The following is a 16093-nucleotide window of genomic DNA, read 5'->3' on the forward strand; positions in this document are numbered from 1 at the left end:
GCACTGCGTGCTGGCCTTGGTCTACTGTTGTTCTCTACCTTCCTTCGTCATCCTCCTCTCCTCACCCAATCGACGTCATTGGAATCAGCGTTTGCCTGAACTGGTTTTGATTGGTGCAGTACAAGATCGTCATTCCCAAGGGGCAATGATGTCGCGTGAGGGTGACGTGTCTGGAAGTCTCACGAATCGTTCCCTTCATCCTCTACCTTTGCCTTCTTGCTACCGCTTCCAGACCCTTCACCAATGTCGCTCTCCTTGCCCTTGCCTTTACCCTCCTCGGCCCCTTCTACCGGCCTCTTCTTCTTTCTCACCATCCCACTCAAATCATTCACGGGCCCATCAGCAACATGAGGCTGATGAAGCGCATTAGTCGATGCGCCTAGGAAGGCCTCGTTGATAGCTTGCTGCAGTGCCTGCTTCGCCGCGTCCGGTAGAGGAGCGCCGCTTGATGACGAGGAGCTGCCAGCGCCATTCGCATTTGCGTTGGCTGCATTGGCGCCATCGTCTGCTAGCTTGGCCTCCAAGTCAGTAATCATCTCCTCTACGTCCTTGAGCTCACGTTCAACGCGCGGCTCGTCCATCTCTGCTACATCGTCTCGTTCGATGGGAATGGCTGCAATTGCCTTACCCTTGCCCTTGCCCGCACTACCTTCAGCGGCAGCTTCGGCTGCCTCCCTACCCTCGTCAGCCGCAGCGGCCACACTCTCCTCTCTCGCCTTCTCCTCCCTGAGCTGCGCTGCCGCCGCCTGCTTGCGCGCCTCCTCACTCGAGCCCCGCTGAACGATCGTCCTTCTGCTTTTGAGCGCCTCCAATCTCGTTCGAAGAGTATTCGCTGCACTCTGCACGTACTTGCCCGCTTCGGCCTGTCGCTCCTGCTCTGGGTGGAACTCTAGAGCCAGGCCCAATCGCAAATAGGCGTCCGCCAGCCGGCGGGAATGTGGATGCAAGAGCGGCGAGAGAAGCTGGAGTGAGGCCTCGTAGTCCGCTGAGGCTTGCTGGAAGTTCTCTGACTCGAGACCGACGTCGCCCAGGTCGTTGAGCACTTCTGCTAGTTCGTTCTTGACGCGGACAGGCGCCCAGATTTGGTCTTGGATTGTAGTGAGGTCGCTGGCGGTGTCGGCGTCGAGGAGCTTCTGGTAAATGATGCGCGCTAGGTCCAAGACAGCGAATGCGACGCTGAGGTCGTCCTCCTCCTCTTCCTGAGGTTGGGCATCCCCTTCTTCCTCCTCCTCGTCGTCGTCATCCGCATCTCCAGAGAAGCTGAACCTGGGATCAGCCGGTTTGCTCGAAGACGCCTCTCCTCCTCCTGACTTTGCCTTTGCCTTGTTGACAGGCATGGGCGCTTCTGCTTGGCCAGCGCCTCCTCCTCCGCCGCCCAAGGCTCCAGACGTGGCGATGGCGTGTTCGAGCAGGCTGCGCCCATAGCGGTGGAGGATGGGTGCGAGTTGAGGGGAGTGCTCGTCGGGGAACTCTTCGCGCAGCCCGTCGAGGACTTGAGCGTATTGGTCGGCTGCAACCTCCCATTGTTTGAGGGCCATGAGACGGTCGGCTTCGTCGAGGCGTTGGCGGGGTGGCATGTCGTCCGCCTCTTCCTCAGCAGCAGCAGCAGCGGCAGATTCGTGGTCCTTCTCGGGGACAGCTCCGCCGACTTGGGCTGATTCAGCGGGAATATCCGCGGTCTGAGGTGCGATCGAGGGCTCCTCTTGCTTCGCAGCCGTGCTGGCGGCAGTGGTGTCTGACATGATTGACTGTGACCGGAGTAGTGGAAGGACGAGTAGGAGCAACCCACGCACTTGCCGTCCAACTTGAAATCTCGTGTTCCGCGTCGCGCTCCTCCCGCCAAAAGGGTCGCGACAGGCCAGCCTCACTTGGTCTCTCACGTGGCACGACTGCTTCGCTCCTGGGGTCCAGAGACGAATGCATCCCAGTGTGGAGCCGGTCGGGCATTTCCTAGTCCGCCCTCCCTCGCTCGCTTGACACTTCCTCCTCTTCTCTTCTTCTTGACCACTCTCTACTACTTTCCCTCCCACTCGCCTCTCATCATGCCCCGCCCTGAGCGTCTAGCCACCATAGCAGACAAGCGCAAAATCGTCCTTGTCTCGGGGTGCTCATCAGGCATCGGCCAAGCCCTAGCAATCGAATTTGCCTCACGCAACAAGGAGTATCACGTCTTCGCTTCGGCCCGCAACCTCGACTCGATCCGTTGCCTCCCATCCAGCATCGAGAGGATTCAGCTTGACGTGACGGATGAAGAAAGTACTAAGCGCTGCGTCGAGAGCGTCATTGCCCAGGTGGGCAGGATCGATGTGCTAGTCAACAATGCGGGCGTTAATACAGGGACAGGGCCCAGCGTTGAGGTCGAGCTAGACAGGTATCGCTCGACGTTTGAGGCAAACTTTTTCGGCCTCATCCGACTCACGCAGCACGTTGCGCCGCACATGATGGACCGCCGTCAGGGTCACATCATTCAAATCGGTAGCACAGTCGGCCTCGTCCCTCTGCCGTACGCGGCGAGCTATGCGGCCAGCAAGGCCGCGGTTCACTCCTTCTCTGAGACCTTGGCCATGGAGCTCAAGGGGTTCAATGTAGATGTCACCGTCGTGGCGCCTGGGGCGATCAAGAGCAGCATCGGGGAGAAGAATGTCAAGCACATCAAGTTGCCAGGAGACAGTCGGTACAAGAATGTTGAGGATATGGTGCAATGTGAGTGTCGCAAGGTCCAAATGATGGTGCCCTCAGCAACTTCTGACGCTCGTCTACACCGATCCTTTTCTCGCCTCGCAGACCGAGCCATCTATTCTCAAGTCGGACGCCCAGCGCCCTCACCCACAGCGGACTTTGCTCGCGAAGTAGTGGACCGAGCCTGCCCACGTCAATCATCGTGGTCCCTCGTCGCGTGGCTCTGGCGCACCAAGCCTCCTGCCTACGTCATTGCTGGATCACGAAGCTCCCTCATCAAGCTCCTCTTCTATCTGCCAGTCTGGGTCAGACAGGCTTTGCTTGGACGGGCGTTCCAGATGGGAAGGGTTGGCAAAGGGAAGGGAAAGTCGGCGTAATACAGGGCGGAGACGGTAGATACGTTGGTATTTCGGTTTGGTTGACTTGATAATACACGAGGTTTCTCAACGGACAGACGGTATTAAGATGGTATGATAGTCCTCACTTTGCGCCTGACAAGGCATGCTGAGTCTACTGCCCGTCCTGCTCACCTCTCTCCACGATTCCTTCAGCCTCCAATCCGTCCACAAGCTGCATATATACTTCAATCTCCTCATCCAGCTCGGCCAGCTTGCCGGCCGTGGCAGCAAATCCCTCTTCTTCATGCCCATCATCGCCCGCCATAGGTCCGAGCCACTTAGCGACGCGAGGCAGCTCCAGGGGACGAAAAGGCTTCTCGCGCCATGAGCCACGCCACAGCGTCATCGGACGATGCTGCGTATGGTCTTTGCCATCTGCTCGACGTTCATCGTGTTCTAGATGGCGGCGGAGAGTAGCGTGACCCGTCGGAAGTGAAGTCTGAGAGGGTCTGTCATCGCTGTCGCCGTCCCCGAGCCAAGTGAACACCGTCTCTAGCGGTACGCCTAGCGCATTAGCTGCTCGAATGAGAAGCACGTCAGAGCGACTGAGCGGGAAAGTCCTCGCGCCTTCCTCGCCGTCGTTTCCCTTGTCGACCAGCCTCCCCCAATCACCCTGCCTCCTCAGCTTCTCCTCCTCGTTCAATTCCTCGTACAACGGCAAGAACGGCGGGTTGCGCACCCCTTTCAGCCTCGAGCTAGGAAGGATGTGCCACGCCTTGCGGCGATCCAGCTCGGCGAGGGCATAAGTCACGTCGTGAAGTGGGCTGTTGATGACGTCGTCGACTGAGTGTGTAATGGAAGAGCTGGACGGATGAGACTGCCGGATTCGTGCTTGAGCTTCTGCCGAGTAGGTCATGTCCTTTCTCGCTCGCTTCGGAAGCTGGCGCAGCTGGCCGTAAACGTCGCCTTCGATCTTGATGCTGTTGATGCCTAGATGAGCGAAGGGGTCCCACTCGTCATCTTCTGCCCCGTTCTCATCCTCATCATTGCCGCAGTCTTCTTTCCCCTTCCTATCTTTCTCCTCGGGCCTTGCCCAGTCCCATGCTTTGAGCGTCACGCCAGGCAGTGGATCAGGCCAACGCGTCTGACAGGTATAGAGGAGCAGGATCGCAAAAATGCAGCCTACTTTATGGTGCGTTGTACTTGTCGGTGATTTGAATGCGCCGAGGAAGACTCTGGTCGTACTCTCGAAGAAGGCTGCTCTTGTGCGAACGTCCTCGCTCCAGGTGAGGGAGACAAGATGCCAGTAGCGCTTCTTCCATACGTCGAGGAAGAGGGCGAGAGATGGCTTCGGCGGTTGTGAATGTTGCTCCTTTGATGAGCCCTGCCGAGGCAAGCCAGCATGAGTGGCTTGGTGCTGCCAAGTAACCTCCCAATCCTCCAGCAGCTCATGTACATCCACCGTCAACTGGTCAAGGAATAGCTTGCTGAAGGGCAGCTTCCATGCCTTTGGACTGAGGTAGTACTCATCGCTGCGCTTGAAGCGCTCCGGACGTTGAAGCGACTTTGGATTGCACCAGGGCCCTGTGGGGAGGCTTTGCCAAAGGGAGGGCTTCGAGGCTTGTTTCTTCGTCGTGCGCGGCGCTGCTCCTGCTCCACTAACTTCGAAGGGGGCAGCTTCGTCTTGTCTGTCGACATGCTTGCGCTTGCCAAGAGCTTTGACGCTGGGAGTCAGAGCGGGCTCATCAGCCGATGGCGGCTGCACTGAGGCAGGCTCCTTTGAGGTGCTCATGGAGGGAGACTTGGAGGCATGGTGGGGGGCTGTCGTGAATGGACGCAAAGTGAAGAAGCGCTCATCTTGCAGCCCGTCCGCTCGCTCAGTCCGCCCTTCGAAACGCGTCAATCAAAGATGCGCGAGTGGTGCATTTCGCTCCTTCTCCACTCGCTCCTTCCTGCCAAGACGCCATGCCTGTCCTAACATGACCATGCCAAAAACGACAAGGGCAGATGGAGCGGCTGCTGCTTCAATCCACGTGCTGCCGGCCCGCCTCGAGCAGCTCGTGACCGACTGCTTCGATGAGGAGCAATGTGAGTCGAGGCGCATACAGGGAGACCAACACTTTGGCTCGAGCTAAGTTCGTCGTCTCCCCTTCCTCCAGACGCTAGCGGCCTCGCGACGCTCAACAGTGTAGTGGGGCCCTCAGTATTCCCCAGCCAGTACGTAGCATCATCCTGTCTACCTGTCATCCTCTGAATCTAACACTGGCACCCCCATGCCCAGCTACCTCCTCCAACAGCTGCTCGTCCTCTCCACCTCAACGCCCAACACGAGCAATCTCACACAGCTGCAATCCCTCCGCAAGAAGCGCAAGAGAGCAGACTATGCAGCTCATACCCACCTCTCGATTGATGCAGAAACCATTGCAGACGTCAATGCCTTCCTGCACAGGTGGTTGTTCTCTTCCTCCTCGCCGCTGTCCGGCAGCAGCTTCGCTTCACATCTTCTCGACTCACTCCCACCCATTGCCCTCTCACCCGAGGAACAGCGAGAGGCTGACAGCAGCAGCACACCTCGCGCGAGACGACGTAGTGATCAGAGCAATGCCTCGGATGAGCAAGGAAGTCCAATTGCTGAGGCGGTAAATGAGCTCGTCAAAGGGTCGGAAAAGGTGTGGAACATGCTAGCTGCCGTAGCTGGCGCTCACCAACACTCAGAGCAGACCGCCAAATGGAACATGCCCGACAATGAGGCTTCGTCCTCGGCGAGCGCTGCTTCAAGCTCGATTCCCGGCCTACTGACAGAGCTGGTGTGGGAGCGCGATGAGGCGCTCACTCTAACAGACGATCAGTTCGACGTCTGGCGCGACCTTCTTGACCCAATGGACACATACGGCGGCGGCGGCAACGGCGACACCGAAGCGATTTGGCGCCTACTCTCCGTACTCGTACGCGCGTGGAAGAAGCAGAGACAGCAAGTCGTAGCTGCTTCTGCATCTGCGAGCAGCAAGCCGTCCGCAGCCACCCTATACGATCAGCTCCACCTCCTGCGCCAGATCTCTCCGCGTCCCTCAGCCCGGCGAGGATACGAGGACCTCGCCACGCCATTGGATGTAGTATTCTCGGGTCTGACAAACCTCAATCACTGGATGGCCTGGGTCGACTCCTCTTCCTCTCCGTCTTCTTTCAGTCCCATCAGCCTCGCCCAGCGACAACGGCGAGCACAAACTGCTTCGCTACTTCTCGTAGAGCTTTGCCACCTGGCCATTTCACTGAATGCGGTGAGCAGCGATGCACTTGCTCGTGGAATCTTCGAACGCCTCTCCTTCGTAGGGGTAACGGAGGTACAGGTCATGAACTCAGCATTTGAAGAGGATCAGCGTGAGCGAGGAGCTTCCACACCATCCATGATGTCGAGCCCGCGCCAAATCCTTTGCGATGCGTACATGCGCCATCTGGATCTTGAGGCCGCGAAGAAGAATAAGGAGCGGCTCAACGAGGAGACGTTGCGCACCGTCTATGATGAGGACGATGCGCTCTGCATGCGGGAAGTTGCCGGAGGGATCTTGATGGAGCGCAAAGCCATGGAGATGAGGAGGAGTCACGCCAGCCGCAATGACGATGAAGATGAGGAAGACGAGGGAGAAGATGAGGCCTCGCTGCGGCACCGACTCACGGGCTGCCTGAGCCGCGCCACCACTTCGGCATCCGTCTCCCCAACCAAGCCGACCAAGAAGGGCTCAACACCCCGTCCTCGCCTCTCCGAGGGGTCAAGCAGCGACGGCAGCGAGAGCAACGCGCAGACCCGCCTCACTTGCGCCCTCGCACTAGCAAGCAAGGCTCTCGCATCCCTTCGACGCTGGGAGATCTTGAGCTTCCTCGACCTGTCAGCGCGCAGTCAGGGCGTGACTGGAACTGGACAAGTCCTGGGCCTCCAGCCCGCGAGGCTCGCTGCTGCTTTTGAGGTCACGGTTCAAGAGGTGGCCAGGGATGCAATAGAGCTGCTCATGGAGCAACGTCGCCATCGCTCCCGGTCGCGCTCTCTTGCTCCTTCCTCGAGGGCGTCTTCTACTCAACACAGCCGCCGTGGAAGCACGAGTAGCAGTATCAGCGCCGCTTCTACCGCTGGTGTCAGCACTACTACCGCCACGGGTCGCAATCGTGGACGCGAGGATCGTCGCAGTACCAGCGTTACGGCCGGTCGCGTGTCCCAAACAGCATCCGTGTCCCCCACACGCCCCAGGTCCGGCAGAGTGTCCAAGCCCCCACCGAGGATGGGCATCAGTAGGCGCTCAAGGGGCTTGCCCTCCTCCTCTTCGAGTATTAAGGACAAAGCTCCGCCGAAGCCGGCTGAGAAGACGATGGGCAGGTCGAAGCACGTCAAGCGAGCCTCTTCATCCAGTTCTGCCCTTTCCGCCAACGATGACGAGGAGGACGAGACCATGATGCCGGACCTAGATGAGGAGGACCGCAAAGGCCTTAAGCAAGCAGAGGATGAGACCTGGCTACTGCGCGCTTTGGTCAGGTCAACCGCGCAAAGCTTGGAGACATTGCGTGGGAGGATCTATGCTGCGCAGCTTGGTGGAGGGGGAAGCCGCAGTGGTAGCGTTGGCGCCCGCGGGTAGGAGATGGCGCGATACGACGAGATGGCAACGAGAGCCGCTCAAGTGTGTCATCGAGGGTGGAGAAGGACATAGATTTGATATATTGAGAAGGTTTGGTGAATACAACATGGTCAAAGCTGAGATAAGAGAATTAAAGAGAATTAGAAAGGGAGACAGGTCAATAGGCCTCGTGTACGGCTTGACCAAGGACGTCATAATTGCTCCGCTTACTTGTAAGCGGGACCCAGCTCCAACGCCCCCATGAGAGGGTCATTCCAAGCCGGCTGAGACGGGTCGAGGGGGAAGGCAAAGGGGGACGCTTGAGCTCCGTGGCCAGCTGCGCCTTGCTGATGTTGTTGAAGAGGTCCGTGCTGCTGCTGACCCTGCTGCTGGCCTTCCGGGCCTTGGCCATTGTGAGCGAAGTTGCCCTTCTGATCGCTCTCCCCACCGTCGCCCTGCTGTTGCTGCTGATGTTGCTGCTGCTGGTGCTGCTGCTGCTGCTGCTGCTGCTGAGGAGCAGCATGCGGGGCGAGGGCTGCGAGCATGGCAAGTCCATTGTGCTGTTGTGACCCACTGCCTCCTTCGCCGCCTTGCTGGGCCTGCTGACCCTGACCGACCATATTGGCAAAAGCGTTGGAGAGGGAGCTCGTCGAGCCTGCAGACTCGTTCCAGAATGCCGTCTCCACGTCGAACAACCCCGGCGCAAATGAGTCCAGACGACGCCGTTGTTGCGATGCGTCGTTGCCTTGCTGGCCGAAGGGGTGAGAAGAGTCCATATAGAAGGAGAGAAGCTGTTGACGTTGCTCCTCTGACAAGTCAGAACCTGGGCCAGGGACAGTGATCGGTGGGCCCATAGCGGCAGGAGCTGATGAGCTGCCATTCTCGTCCGGCATCTGAGCCTGTTGATGCGGCTGCTGTTGCTGTTGCTGCGCCTGCATACTCTGCTGAGCCTGAGCAGCCGTGATAGTCTGCGCCGTCCATTCTTCAATGCTATAAGCACCACCAAGCGCTGTTGGCTCCCCTGAAGACGTCTCCGGCCTACCAAGCGCATCATCCGCTACAGCGGTGAATCCATCCAGCAACTGCCGGTGAGCGCTCGCCGCCGGCCACCTACTCGCTAGCTGCTTGAGGTGATCACGAGCGAGGGCAAACTTTTGCCTTGCGCCAGCGACCCCAAGCCTCGCGTTGAAGAGGTACATGACGGCCGCCGTGAACAAGCAGTAGGCATAGTCGCTTGGCCAAAGCGCAACATCGTAGTCTCCTCCCCTCTGCCCCATGTCAAGCTGCAGAAGCTCGCAAAGTCGATCCGCAGCATGTGATGCCTTTTGGTGAGAAGGGTTGGCCACCACTTCCTCGTAAGAGGGAGCGTTGCCGTCCGTCTCCTGAGGGATGAAGGGCCTGTGGAGCAAGATGGTAGCCGTCGCATCCCACACGCCCAATGCCCAGACGATTCCAGGGAAGCCGACTTTAGGGCGTGACCCATCTGTAGGGACTTTGATGGGATCGGGGATCTGGTTGCGGAACTTCTCGAGCTCCCCGTCCAGCTCGGTGAGGATGTCTGGCGTTGTCTGACCGCGGCGCAGCACTGCCTTGCGGCGGAGTGAGTGGACTTCGCTCAGGATGCGCTCGACGATGGCGAAGCAGTGTACTGCGGCGTTGAAGACCGAGGGGATGCGCATGGGCGCTCCGTCCATGTACTCCATCTCGTCTGGTGTGTCCTCAGAAAGTAGAGGCGGGTCCATCTCCCTCGCACGCAGGATGGGAGCGCGACCCATCTCGGCGCAGAGAATCTTGTCAAGGATGTACAGCGACCAGATGGTGCGCGTGCGAGTCTCGCGCTCTGCCGAGTTGTCGAGCAGGTCCATACGATGGATGGGCCAGCGATGCAGGCCAAGGTCCATCGCCATGTTGATTGCAATGCCGCAGAAGGACCAGGCGCGGCTCAACTCGCCCGTCCCATGGGCGAAGAGAGAGAGCATGAAGCTTGCCTGAATGGCTGTGACGGTAGGTCTGAGCCCCGTGGCGAAGAGGCGACGCTCTGCTGCTTGCGCAAAGACTTCACCAGAGCGACGCGCCGCTTCTTCGGGTGATTCGCCCTCGATAGGCTGGCCAGAGTTGGCGCGCCCGGACGATCCAATAGCGTAAATAGCATTCAGGAGCAGGCCGTCCAGGCGGGTCGCCATCTCTTCGGGAGGGATTTCATCAAGGATAGCCTTGTAAAGGATCGGCCAGTACGGGTGCCAGCTGCGCCAGTAATTGTCGAAGAGCTTGTGAGACTCCTCTGGTGTGACGATGGGGTCGTCAAAGAGGGCGGCGGTGCTGCTGCTGGGGACTTTGAACTGGTTCTGTGGGCTGAGCTGGTTGAGGAGCTGCTCTTGCATACGCTGAGGCCTGACATAGGACTGCTGAGCGGTTGGCAGATTGACTAGCATGGGCTCATTGCCCCGCTTGTTGCGTTCGCTGGAGCCTGGTGAGCTGATGGTGGGCGGCGAGTTGGCGCGACGGAGGAGTTGAATGCCACTGCTGCTTCCACGGCAGCTGAGGTCGCCGCGCTCATTGACCCCGAGGAAGGTATCGTCGTCGTGTTGTGCGAGTGAGCTCTGGATGGCGCGTTGCGTGACGCCGAGGTCGGCATGACTGTGCTGTGCAAGAGCTTCTACGACGAGGGCTGCATCCGTGGCCGAGACTTCGCTGGGAAGTGAAGGGAGACCTCGCTCTCGACTGACACGGGCAATCTCGCGAGCAGCATCTTCGCCGCCGAGTTGGCTCACGAGGTCGCGAATCGTCGTCTCGAGGGTGCGCGTGAGCTTGGCTTTTACTGATTCCTTTGGTCCAGCTCGGAAGCCTTTTGGCGGGCCGCGCTTCAATCCCTGCGACGAGCGAAAGGAGCAAAGGGGGGAAGAGTGAGTTGACCGTATGACTAGAACATTGATCACGTTTGCTCACGGTCGTAGTGTAGGAGCATGGCGTGCCCAGAACTGCACAGACGCGGCACTCTGGCCTAGTACCATCGCACCTCCTCTTCTTGGAGCTACATGGCTGACACGCCTTTGCCACTCGTCCGCTGCCCGCAGAACGCGCTTTCTTCTTTGGTCTCGAGCCTGACGCCCCGTCTGATCCATCACCGCCGCCTTCGCCCCCATTGTCGTCATCTAGGCCACTGGCTGCCAAGCTCTCGTCGGCGTAGCTCATGTCGCCCGTCGTGGCATCCGCCGTCGTATAGTCGGCCATGGATGCCTCGCCCTCCTGCAATGCCAGCGCCGTCTCGTCGTACTCTACTTGATGCTGATCGTGTTGCTGATCATGACCCTGGTGAGTCTCATGATTGCCGTCATCGTGAGATTGTTGATGATGGTCGTGCTGATGGTGATTGTACGCGTCCGAATCGGGCAGAAGAGGAAGGTTCGTGGCGGGCTGAGCGTGATCTTGTTGATGCTGCTGACTTTGCTGCTGCTGTTGCTGCTGTTGCTGAGCAGAAGCGGCTGCTGCGTACTCTGAGAAGCTGCCAGAGTAGGCATTGATGACATTGGATGGCAAGTCATTGGGATGGGCTGCGCTAGGATACCATGCGGTGTTGGATGCATCCTGGGATGAGGGAGAAGACGAAGAAGCATGATTGCTGGCAGCACCTCCTCCGCCATGACCGGACGGCCCTGCAGATATCCTCGATGCTGCGTTACCGTTGCTGCTGTTCATGTCGTGGCGGCCCTGTGGAGCTGGACTGGAAAGTGTCGTCGTCGAGATTGGAGAGAAGGGCCGGAGGATCCACCGCGGCAAAAGTTTCAGGGAGCGGGCGGCCTCACCTCGATGCCACAGGCAGGGCGGGGGGCGGAGAGACAAGACGCGCAAGCAGCCGGCGGGCCACGCAAAGCGGGGGAACCTTGGTTGCTCAATTCGCGCTCAAGTCCGTGCACTGTACTTGGTCAATTGAAGGCCCCATCGCAACGCAGCCAGACCGCAAAGACGACGACGGTGACCGTGGCATCAAAGCGATAGAGTCGGACTGGAAGTAGAGCGAACAGCCGCGCATTTGGCAAAGCTCTGGGACGAAGAAAGGGCACCAGAACCGAGAAGCACTTAAGGCAGCTCCCCGTCCATACCGGAGCTCGTTTCGCCATCATGATGGACATTGAAGGGTAAGGCTAGCATGCGAGACTTCGACGAGGCGCGCAACTCACCTTGAGCTCCTCACACAGCTTTCGTCGAGCAGGCTACGCCGCCGTCGACCAGATCTGCGACTACTACGCCAGCCTGCAAGGCAACGAGCATCCCGTGGCCGCTCAGGTCGAGCCTGGCTTCCTCTCGAAGCTGATCCCGTCCGAAGCTCCGCAGCATGGCGAAGACTGGTCCGTCATAGAGCAGGACTATCAGACGAAGATCATGCCCGGAATCACGCATTGGCAGGCTCCCAATTTCATGGCTTATTATCCTTGCAATGCGACTTTCGAAGGGGGCCTGGCCGACTTGCATGCTGCAATGATCAGCAATCCGGGTCGGTGATGGCGTGTGCTAGCCGCGAGAAGGCACGCAAGCTGACCGTCTTTGCGCGCCCACCTCGCCCTCGTCAGGCTTCAACTGGACCTGCTCCCCATCAGTCACCGAGTTGGAGATCATCACCCTCGATTGGGTAGCAAAGGTGCTCGGTCTCTCTGACGACTTTCTCTCCACATCTCCCTCTGGACTAGGAGGCGGAATCATCTTGGGCAGTGCGAGCGAAGTGTGCGTCACCATGGCAATAGGAGCGAGGGAGAGGGCGCTGCGCGCGCTGGCCGAGGAGCACCCGCCGCCGCAGACAGATTCGACTAACAGCGCAGCTGCGGGACCCAGCAATGCGGCGAAGGCAAGTAAGCCGGACGAGGAGCTCGACCCCGAGGTCACCGTGTCCAAACAAGTAGACGGCAATGGCAACGCCCCGCTTGCTCCAGCCGCACGAGTCGCCGCCTCCGCCACGGTGCTGGCTAACAGTGCCCTCTCCAAATGGCGTGGCAATCTGGCCTCCCGCCTCGTAATGTACGGCACGACTCAAACCCACAGCATAGCAGCGAAGGCAGCCATCATTCTGGGACTCGACTTCCGTGCCCTCGAAGTGACGAAAGAGGACGGCTTCGCCCTGCGAGGCGCTACGCTGAGGGCCGCACTGCTTGAGGATCAGAGCGTTGGTAGGGTGCCGTTCATGCTTGTCGCTAGTCTGGGCACGACCTCTTCGGGAGCTGTTGATAATCTCCAGGAGATCACGGAGGTCGCAAAGGACTTCCCATCGCTCTGGGTTCACGTGGACGCTGCGTACGCTGGTGTGGCGCTTGCACTGCCTGAGCTGAGGGAGCAGTGCTACAGTGATGCACTTCGCCACGTCGACTCGTCAGTAGGCGCCGACTTCGTACTCGACATTTCCCTCCATTCTGCGCTGACCAGATCCCATTCCTTCCTCCTCTTGCACCCACAGCTTCTCAACCAATCTCCACAAATGGGGCTTGGTCCAATTCGACTGCTCGCCCCTCTTCCTCCGCGACCGTGGCGTCTTGAGTTCGGCCCTCACCGTCACGCCTGAATACCTCCGCACACGCCAGGGGGACGCAGGGTCCGTACTGGACATGCGCAACATGCAGATTCCCTTGGGAAGGAGGTTCCGCAGCCTCAAGATTTGGTTTGTGCTGCGCAGCTACGGCGTGCAAGGATTTCAGGAGCATATCAGGCGGGGGATCAAGTGCGCGGACGTGTTCGCTGGGTTGATGGGAGAGGACGAGAGATTCGAGATGGTAGCCCCGCCTAACTTTGCGTTGCGCGTCTTCCGTCTGACAAGTGCGGGTGCGGCTGGTGGGGAAGACGTCGACGCCCTCAATCGTCGCTTCTGGGACATGCTTCAGACGCGCAACTCGGAGCTTCTCCTCACGCAGACAGTGTTGCCAGACGTGGGCTTCTGTATCAGACTGGTGCCGGGGTCGACGCTTTGCAGAGAGGAGCACATGCATGCAGCATGGAAGGTCGTGAAGGAGTGCGCTGACAAGACGCTCGGCGTGCAGTAGATGGACACGAAAGCAGCGTAATGCTTCATCCCTGTATACTATTCAGATTCATGAGATGCTCGCCATAATACATGCGGCGACTCAAACATCGTACGCGAGCTTCTCCATCCTCACCTTGCCCTCCTCGAGGAACTTCATTCCCTCGGGAATGGCGTCCAAGCCTCCGCTCATGACCTTGATCTTGTTGCCCTTGATGAGATGCTTCTCCATCAGATTGTTGACGATGCTGCCCTCCCCTGCAACCCACGATGCAAGGAACGCATGGTCGCTCTTGAGCTGCTCAGGTGAGAACTTGCCGAACCCACCGAACTTGAACTCGCGGCCAAGGAAGGAATAGACGAGGGTGGTGATGAACTCGATGTCCGGGCGAGCTTCCTTGGCTGCCTTTTCTGTAGGGAGGATGTTGACGACCTTGCCGCCCTTCTTGGAGATGGCATTGGCCGTGGCTACGGTGGAGCCCTTCTCGGAGAAGCAATCGACTGCAAGCTGAAGGTCTGGGTACTTTTCCGCGATCTTGGCGGGCGTGGACTCATCCTTGTAGTCGAAGACATCCTGGGCGCCAAGCTCCTTGATAGCAGCGTGGTTGTCAGGCGAGGCGGTGGCAATCACGTGTGCGCCCGCCAAGCGGCCAAACTGCACGGCGAATTGCCCAACGGAGGTCGATGCTGCCCAGACGAGGAGCTTGGGCGATTCCTTCGTCAGAGCGGGCGGGGCGGACAGGTCCTTGGGGATGGCGGGAAGACCCAGGCGAGTGAAGAGGCACTGGATTGCCGTAAAGCCGCCAATGCCAAAGGAGCTTGCTTGGGCTGGGTCGAAGTCAGTGGGGACGACGACGGAGGTGTCTGATTGAGTGGTGGCGTACTCGGAGAAGGTGCCTGCGTGTGCGCGAGATGGAGAATGTGCGAGGAGCGTCAGCCAAGGAGGACATTGTCTTGTGGGCGGCCATCCATGCTACACGCACCCTTCTCGGCGCTGTGGTACGACCCCATCTCGAAGAAGGCCACATTGTCTCCGACCTTGAGCTGAGTGTTCAACTTGGGTCCCAACTTGACGACGGTACCAAATGCGTCGCATCCGACACCGTAGCCGGGCGTACCGAGGAACTTTGCACTCTTCCAGTCGGTCGGGTTGAGGGTCACCGTCTTTACCTTGACGAGGACCTCATTGTCCTTTGGCTCGGGGACGGCCACTGTCTCGACGCCGACTTTGGCGTCCGGCTGGCAACGGAGCGAGCGCATCTGGGCTGGGACGGACATGGCTGAGAAGTGATAATGTGGGTTGGACAAGACGTGATGTATCGAAGAGGGAGGAAGAGAAGGAATGCCTACTCCATGGCCGCACACTTTAGGAGCGCTCTCTGCGGGGTCACGGCCCTAAGACTTCGGGGTGGAGGCCGTCGTCGTGCGCGGCAGGCGCACATGTTGCTGGTCATGAATTGTTTTCTTGCTCGCCTTGCTCCTAAGGTGTCCTGGTGTATCGGTTGCATGCTTTCTTAGGGTCATAGCCGACTTTAATTCGCCAATTCTTGGAAGAGGCGCCGGGTTCGACTCCCGGGGACGCCCTTTTTTGCACTTCGCGGCTCCTGGCAGCTACGGCAGCTTTTTTGGCGTTGCAGCATGTGTTGCTTGTCTGCTTTGAGAGCATGAGCAGCTGTAAGAGTGTTTGATGTCGCCGAAACAGCCGGCACATACCTTGCGTGGCTGCGGTGTGCCGCCGAGTGAGTCAGTTCGGTGGTGGTGCCTCGATGAACGATGATGGGGAGATCAACACTGAGGCCGGCCACAACCTTACCCCGGCTGAGCGTCGAGAACAGACAACAAGGAGCAGCAGAGCACGATATCTTCCTCGCCAATCGGCGCAGCAGACAGTAGCGACATGATCTTGGTTCCGGCGCGTGCGAGGATGCCACTCTGTCATCTTTGCTTGGCACGCCAGAGGATTGCCGAGTCTTGGATTCCTCTGTGGAATCCGCCTTAACAGAATCGAGCCCAAGATGTCGCTACTGAAGCTACTCCAGCCCAAGATGCCGCTACTGAAGCCGCTCCAGCAGTAACGGCTTGCGGCTTGCGCGAAGGCTCCCCAGCCGGTCGCATGTCGAGGCCGCGCGAGAGGATGACGGCGGCAGGCTCCAGCATCTTACATGGTTTGCGGCGAGTCGTCTCTGCCTCGATCACTCGGACTTTGGAGCTCGAGTCTACGTTTGCAGCTGAGCAACGGGATGAGCAATGACGACGCAGGCGGTACTGAGCCGGCCCTTATTAGGCGGCGAGGCCCGTCATTGCCAGGCGCTCCCAAAGAAGCCGGCTCGAAAAGCTAAGTTTGCGCATTGAGAGCCCTTCGCGCCAGTTCCGTTGCTTTTGTTGGCTACACGTGCTAAACTTTGAGCCGCCTTCACAGTGGATCATGAGGGGTCTGAGTGGCTGCCATTTGTTGACCTGACCTTGACGTTGGC

At 59.0% G+C, this 16093-nt stretch overlaps 7 protein-coding genes across 7 annotated transcripts; 3 read left to right on the plus strand and 4 right to left on the minus strand.

Annotated features, from left to right (window-relative positions):
- Positions 1-24: 24 nt before the first annotated feature.
- BDZ90DRAFT_229652 (hypothetical protein) lies at positions 25-1766 on the minus strand. The gene has a single exon (XM_025505155.1). The coding sequence runs from the start codon at positions 1740-1742 to the stop codon at positions 180-182; it is 1563 nt and encodes a 520-aa protein (XP_025365252.1). The 5' UTR covers positions 1743-1766; the 3' UTR covers positions 25-179.
- Positions 1767-2042: 276 nt separating this feature from the next.
- Positions 2043-3056, plus strand: BDZ90DRAFT_257713 (NAD(P)-binding protein; the record flags this gene model as incomplete). The annotated part of the gene is made up of 2 exons (XM_025507984.1): positions 2043-2703; positions 2785-3056. The coding sequence occupies 2 exons, from the start codon at positions 2043-2045 to the stop codon at positions 3054-3056; spliced, it is 933 nt and encodes a 310-aa protein (XP_025365253.1).
- Positions 3057-3065: 9 nt separating this feature from the next.
- On the minus strand, positions 3066-4849 carry BDZ90DRAFT_229654 (hypothetical protein). Its single transcript, XM_025505156.1, has one exon. The coding sequence runs from the start codon at positions 4807-4809 to the stop codon at positions 3190-3192; it is 1620 nt and encodes a 539-aa protein (XP_025365254.1). The 5' UTR covers positions 4810-4849; the 3' UTR covers positions 3066-3189.
- A 119-nt stretch (positions 4850-4968) lies between these two features.
- Positions 4969-7793, plus strand: BDZ90DRAFT_229655 (hypothetical protein). The gene is made up of 3 exons (XM_025505157.1): positions 4969-5105; positions 5177-5234; positions 5299-7793. Exons 1-3 carry the CDS (start codon positions 4997-4999, stop codon positions 7637-7639), a joined length of 2508 nt encoding a protein of 835 aa, XP_025365255.1. The 5' UTR covers positions 4969-4996; the 3' UTR covers positions 7640-7793.
- Positions 7694-11367, minus strand: BDZ90DRAFT_229656 (hypothetical protein). The gene is made up of 2 exons (XM_025505158.1): positions 10565-11367; positions 7694-10488 (listed from the first exon to the last, which is right to left on the minus strand). The coding sequence occupies exons 1-2, from the start codon at positions 11312-11314 to the stop codon at positions 7846-7848; spliced, it is 3393 nt and encodes a 1130-aa protein (XP_025365256.1). The 5' UTR covers positions 11315-11367; the 3' UTR covers positions 7694-7845.
- Positions 11368-11521: 154 nt separating this feature from the next.
- On the plus strand, positions 11522-13751 carry BDZ90DRAFT_235972 (hypothetical protein). The gene is made up of 5 exons (XM_025507280.1): positions 11522-11754; positions 11815-12110; positions 12187-12462; positions 12553-12976; positions 13062-13751. Exons 1-5 carry the CDS (start codon positions 11738-11740, stop codon positions 13639-13641), a joined length of 1593 nt encoding a protein of 530 aa, XP_025365257.1. The 5' UTR covers positions 11522-11737; the 3' UTR covers positions 13642-13751.
- BDZ90DRAFT_229660 (GroES-like protein) lies at positions 13322-15084 on the minus strand. Its single transcript, XM_025505159.1, has 2 exons — positions 14603-15084; positions 13322-14516 (listed from the first exon to the last, which is right to left on the minus strand). Exons 1-2 carry the CDS (start codon positions 14895-14897, stop codon positions 13723-13725), a joined length of 1089 nt encoding a protein of 362 aa, XP_025365258.1. The 5' UTR covers positions 14898-15084; the 3' UTR covers positions 13322-13722.
- Between the last annotated feature and the right edge of the window lie 1009 nt (positions 15085-16093).

Source organism: Jaminaea rosea (assembly GCF_003144245.1).
Source record: "Jaminaea rosea strain MCA 5214 unplaced genomic scaffold BDZ90scaffold_1, whole genome shotgun sequence".
In the NCBI taxonomy this organism is placed as follows: domain Eukaryota; kingdom Fungi; phylum Basidiomycota; class Exobasidiomycetes; order Microstromatales; genus Jaminaea; species Jaminaea rosea.

Bases quoted from the DNA above. Each gene is read 5' to 3' on its own strand.
- BDZ90DRAFT_229652 (XM_025505155.1), bottom strand. From the start codon at position 1,742: ATGTCAGACACCACTGCCGCCAGCACGGCTGCGAAGCAAGAGGAGCCC.
- BDZ90DRAFT_229654 (XM_025505156.1), bottom strand. From the start codon at position 4,809: ATGAGCACCTCAAAGGAGCCTGCCTCAGTGCAGCCGCCATCGGCTGAT.
- BDZ90DRAFT_229655 (XM_025505157.1), top strand. From the start codon at position 4,997: ATGACCATGCCAAAAACGACAAGGGCAGATGGAGCGGCTGCTGCTTCA. The intron at 5,106-5,176 runs GTGAGTCGAGGC...CCCTTCCTCCAG, and splicing joins CTGCTTCGATGAGGAGCAAT to ACGCTAGCGGCCTCGCGACG. The intron at 5,235-5,298 runs GTACGTAGCATC...CCCCATGCCCAG, and splicing joins CCCTCAGTATTCCCCAGCCA to CTACCTCCTCCAACAGCTGC.
- BDZ90DRAFT_229656 (XM_025505158.1), bottom strand. From the start codon at position 11,314: ATGAACAGCAGCAACGGTAACGCAGCATCGAGGATATCTGCAGGGCCG. The intron at 10,489-10,564 runs GTGAGCAAACGT...CGCTCGTCGCAG, and splicing joins CATGCTCCTACACTACGACC to GGATTGAAGCGCGGCCCGCC.
- BDZ90DRAFT_235972 (XM_025507280.1), top strand. The intron at 12,111-12,186 runs GTCGGTGATGGC...CGCCCTCGTCAG, and splicing joins TGCAATGATCAGCAATCCGG to GCTTCAACTGGACCTGCTCC. The intron at 12,977-13,061 runs GTCAGTAGGCGC...TTGCACCCACAG, and splicing joins GCACTTCGCCACGTCGACTC to CTTCTCAACCAATCTCCACA.
- BDZ90DRAFT_229660 (XM_025505159.1), bottom strand. From the start codon at position 14,897: ATGTCCGTCCCAGCCCAGATGCGCTCGCTCCGTTGCCAGCCGGACGCC. The intron at 14,517-14,602 runs GTGCGTGTAGCA...GCGCACACGCAG, and splicing joins GTACCACAGCGCCGAGAAGG to GCACCTTCTCCGAGTACGCC.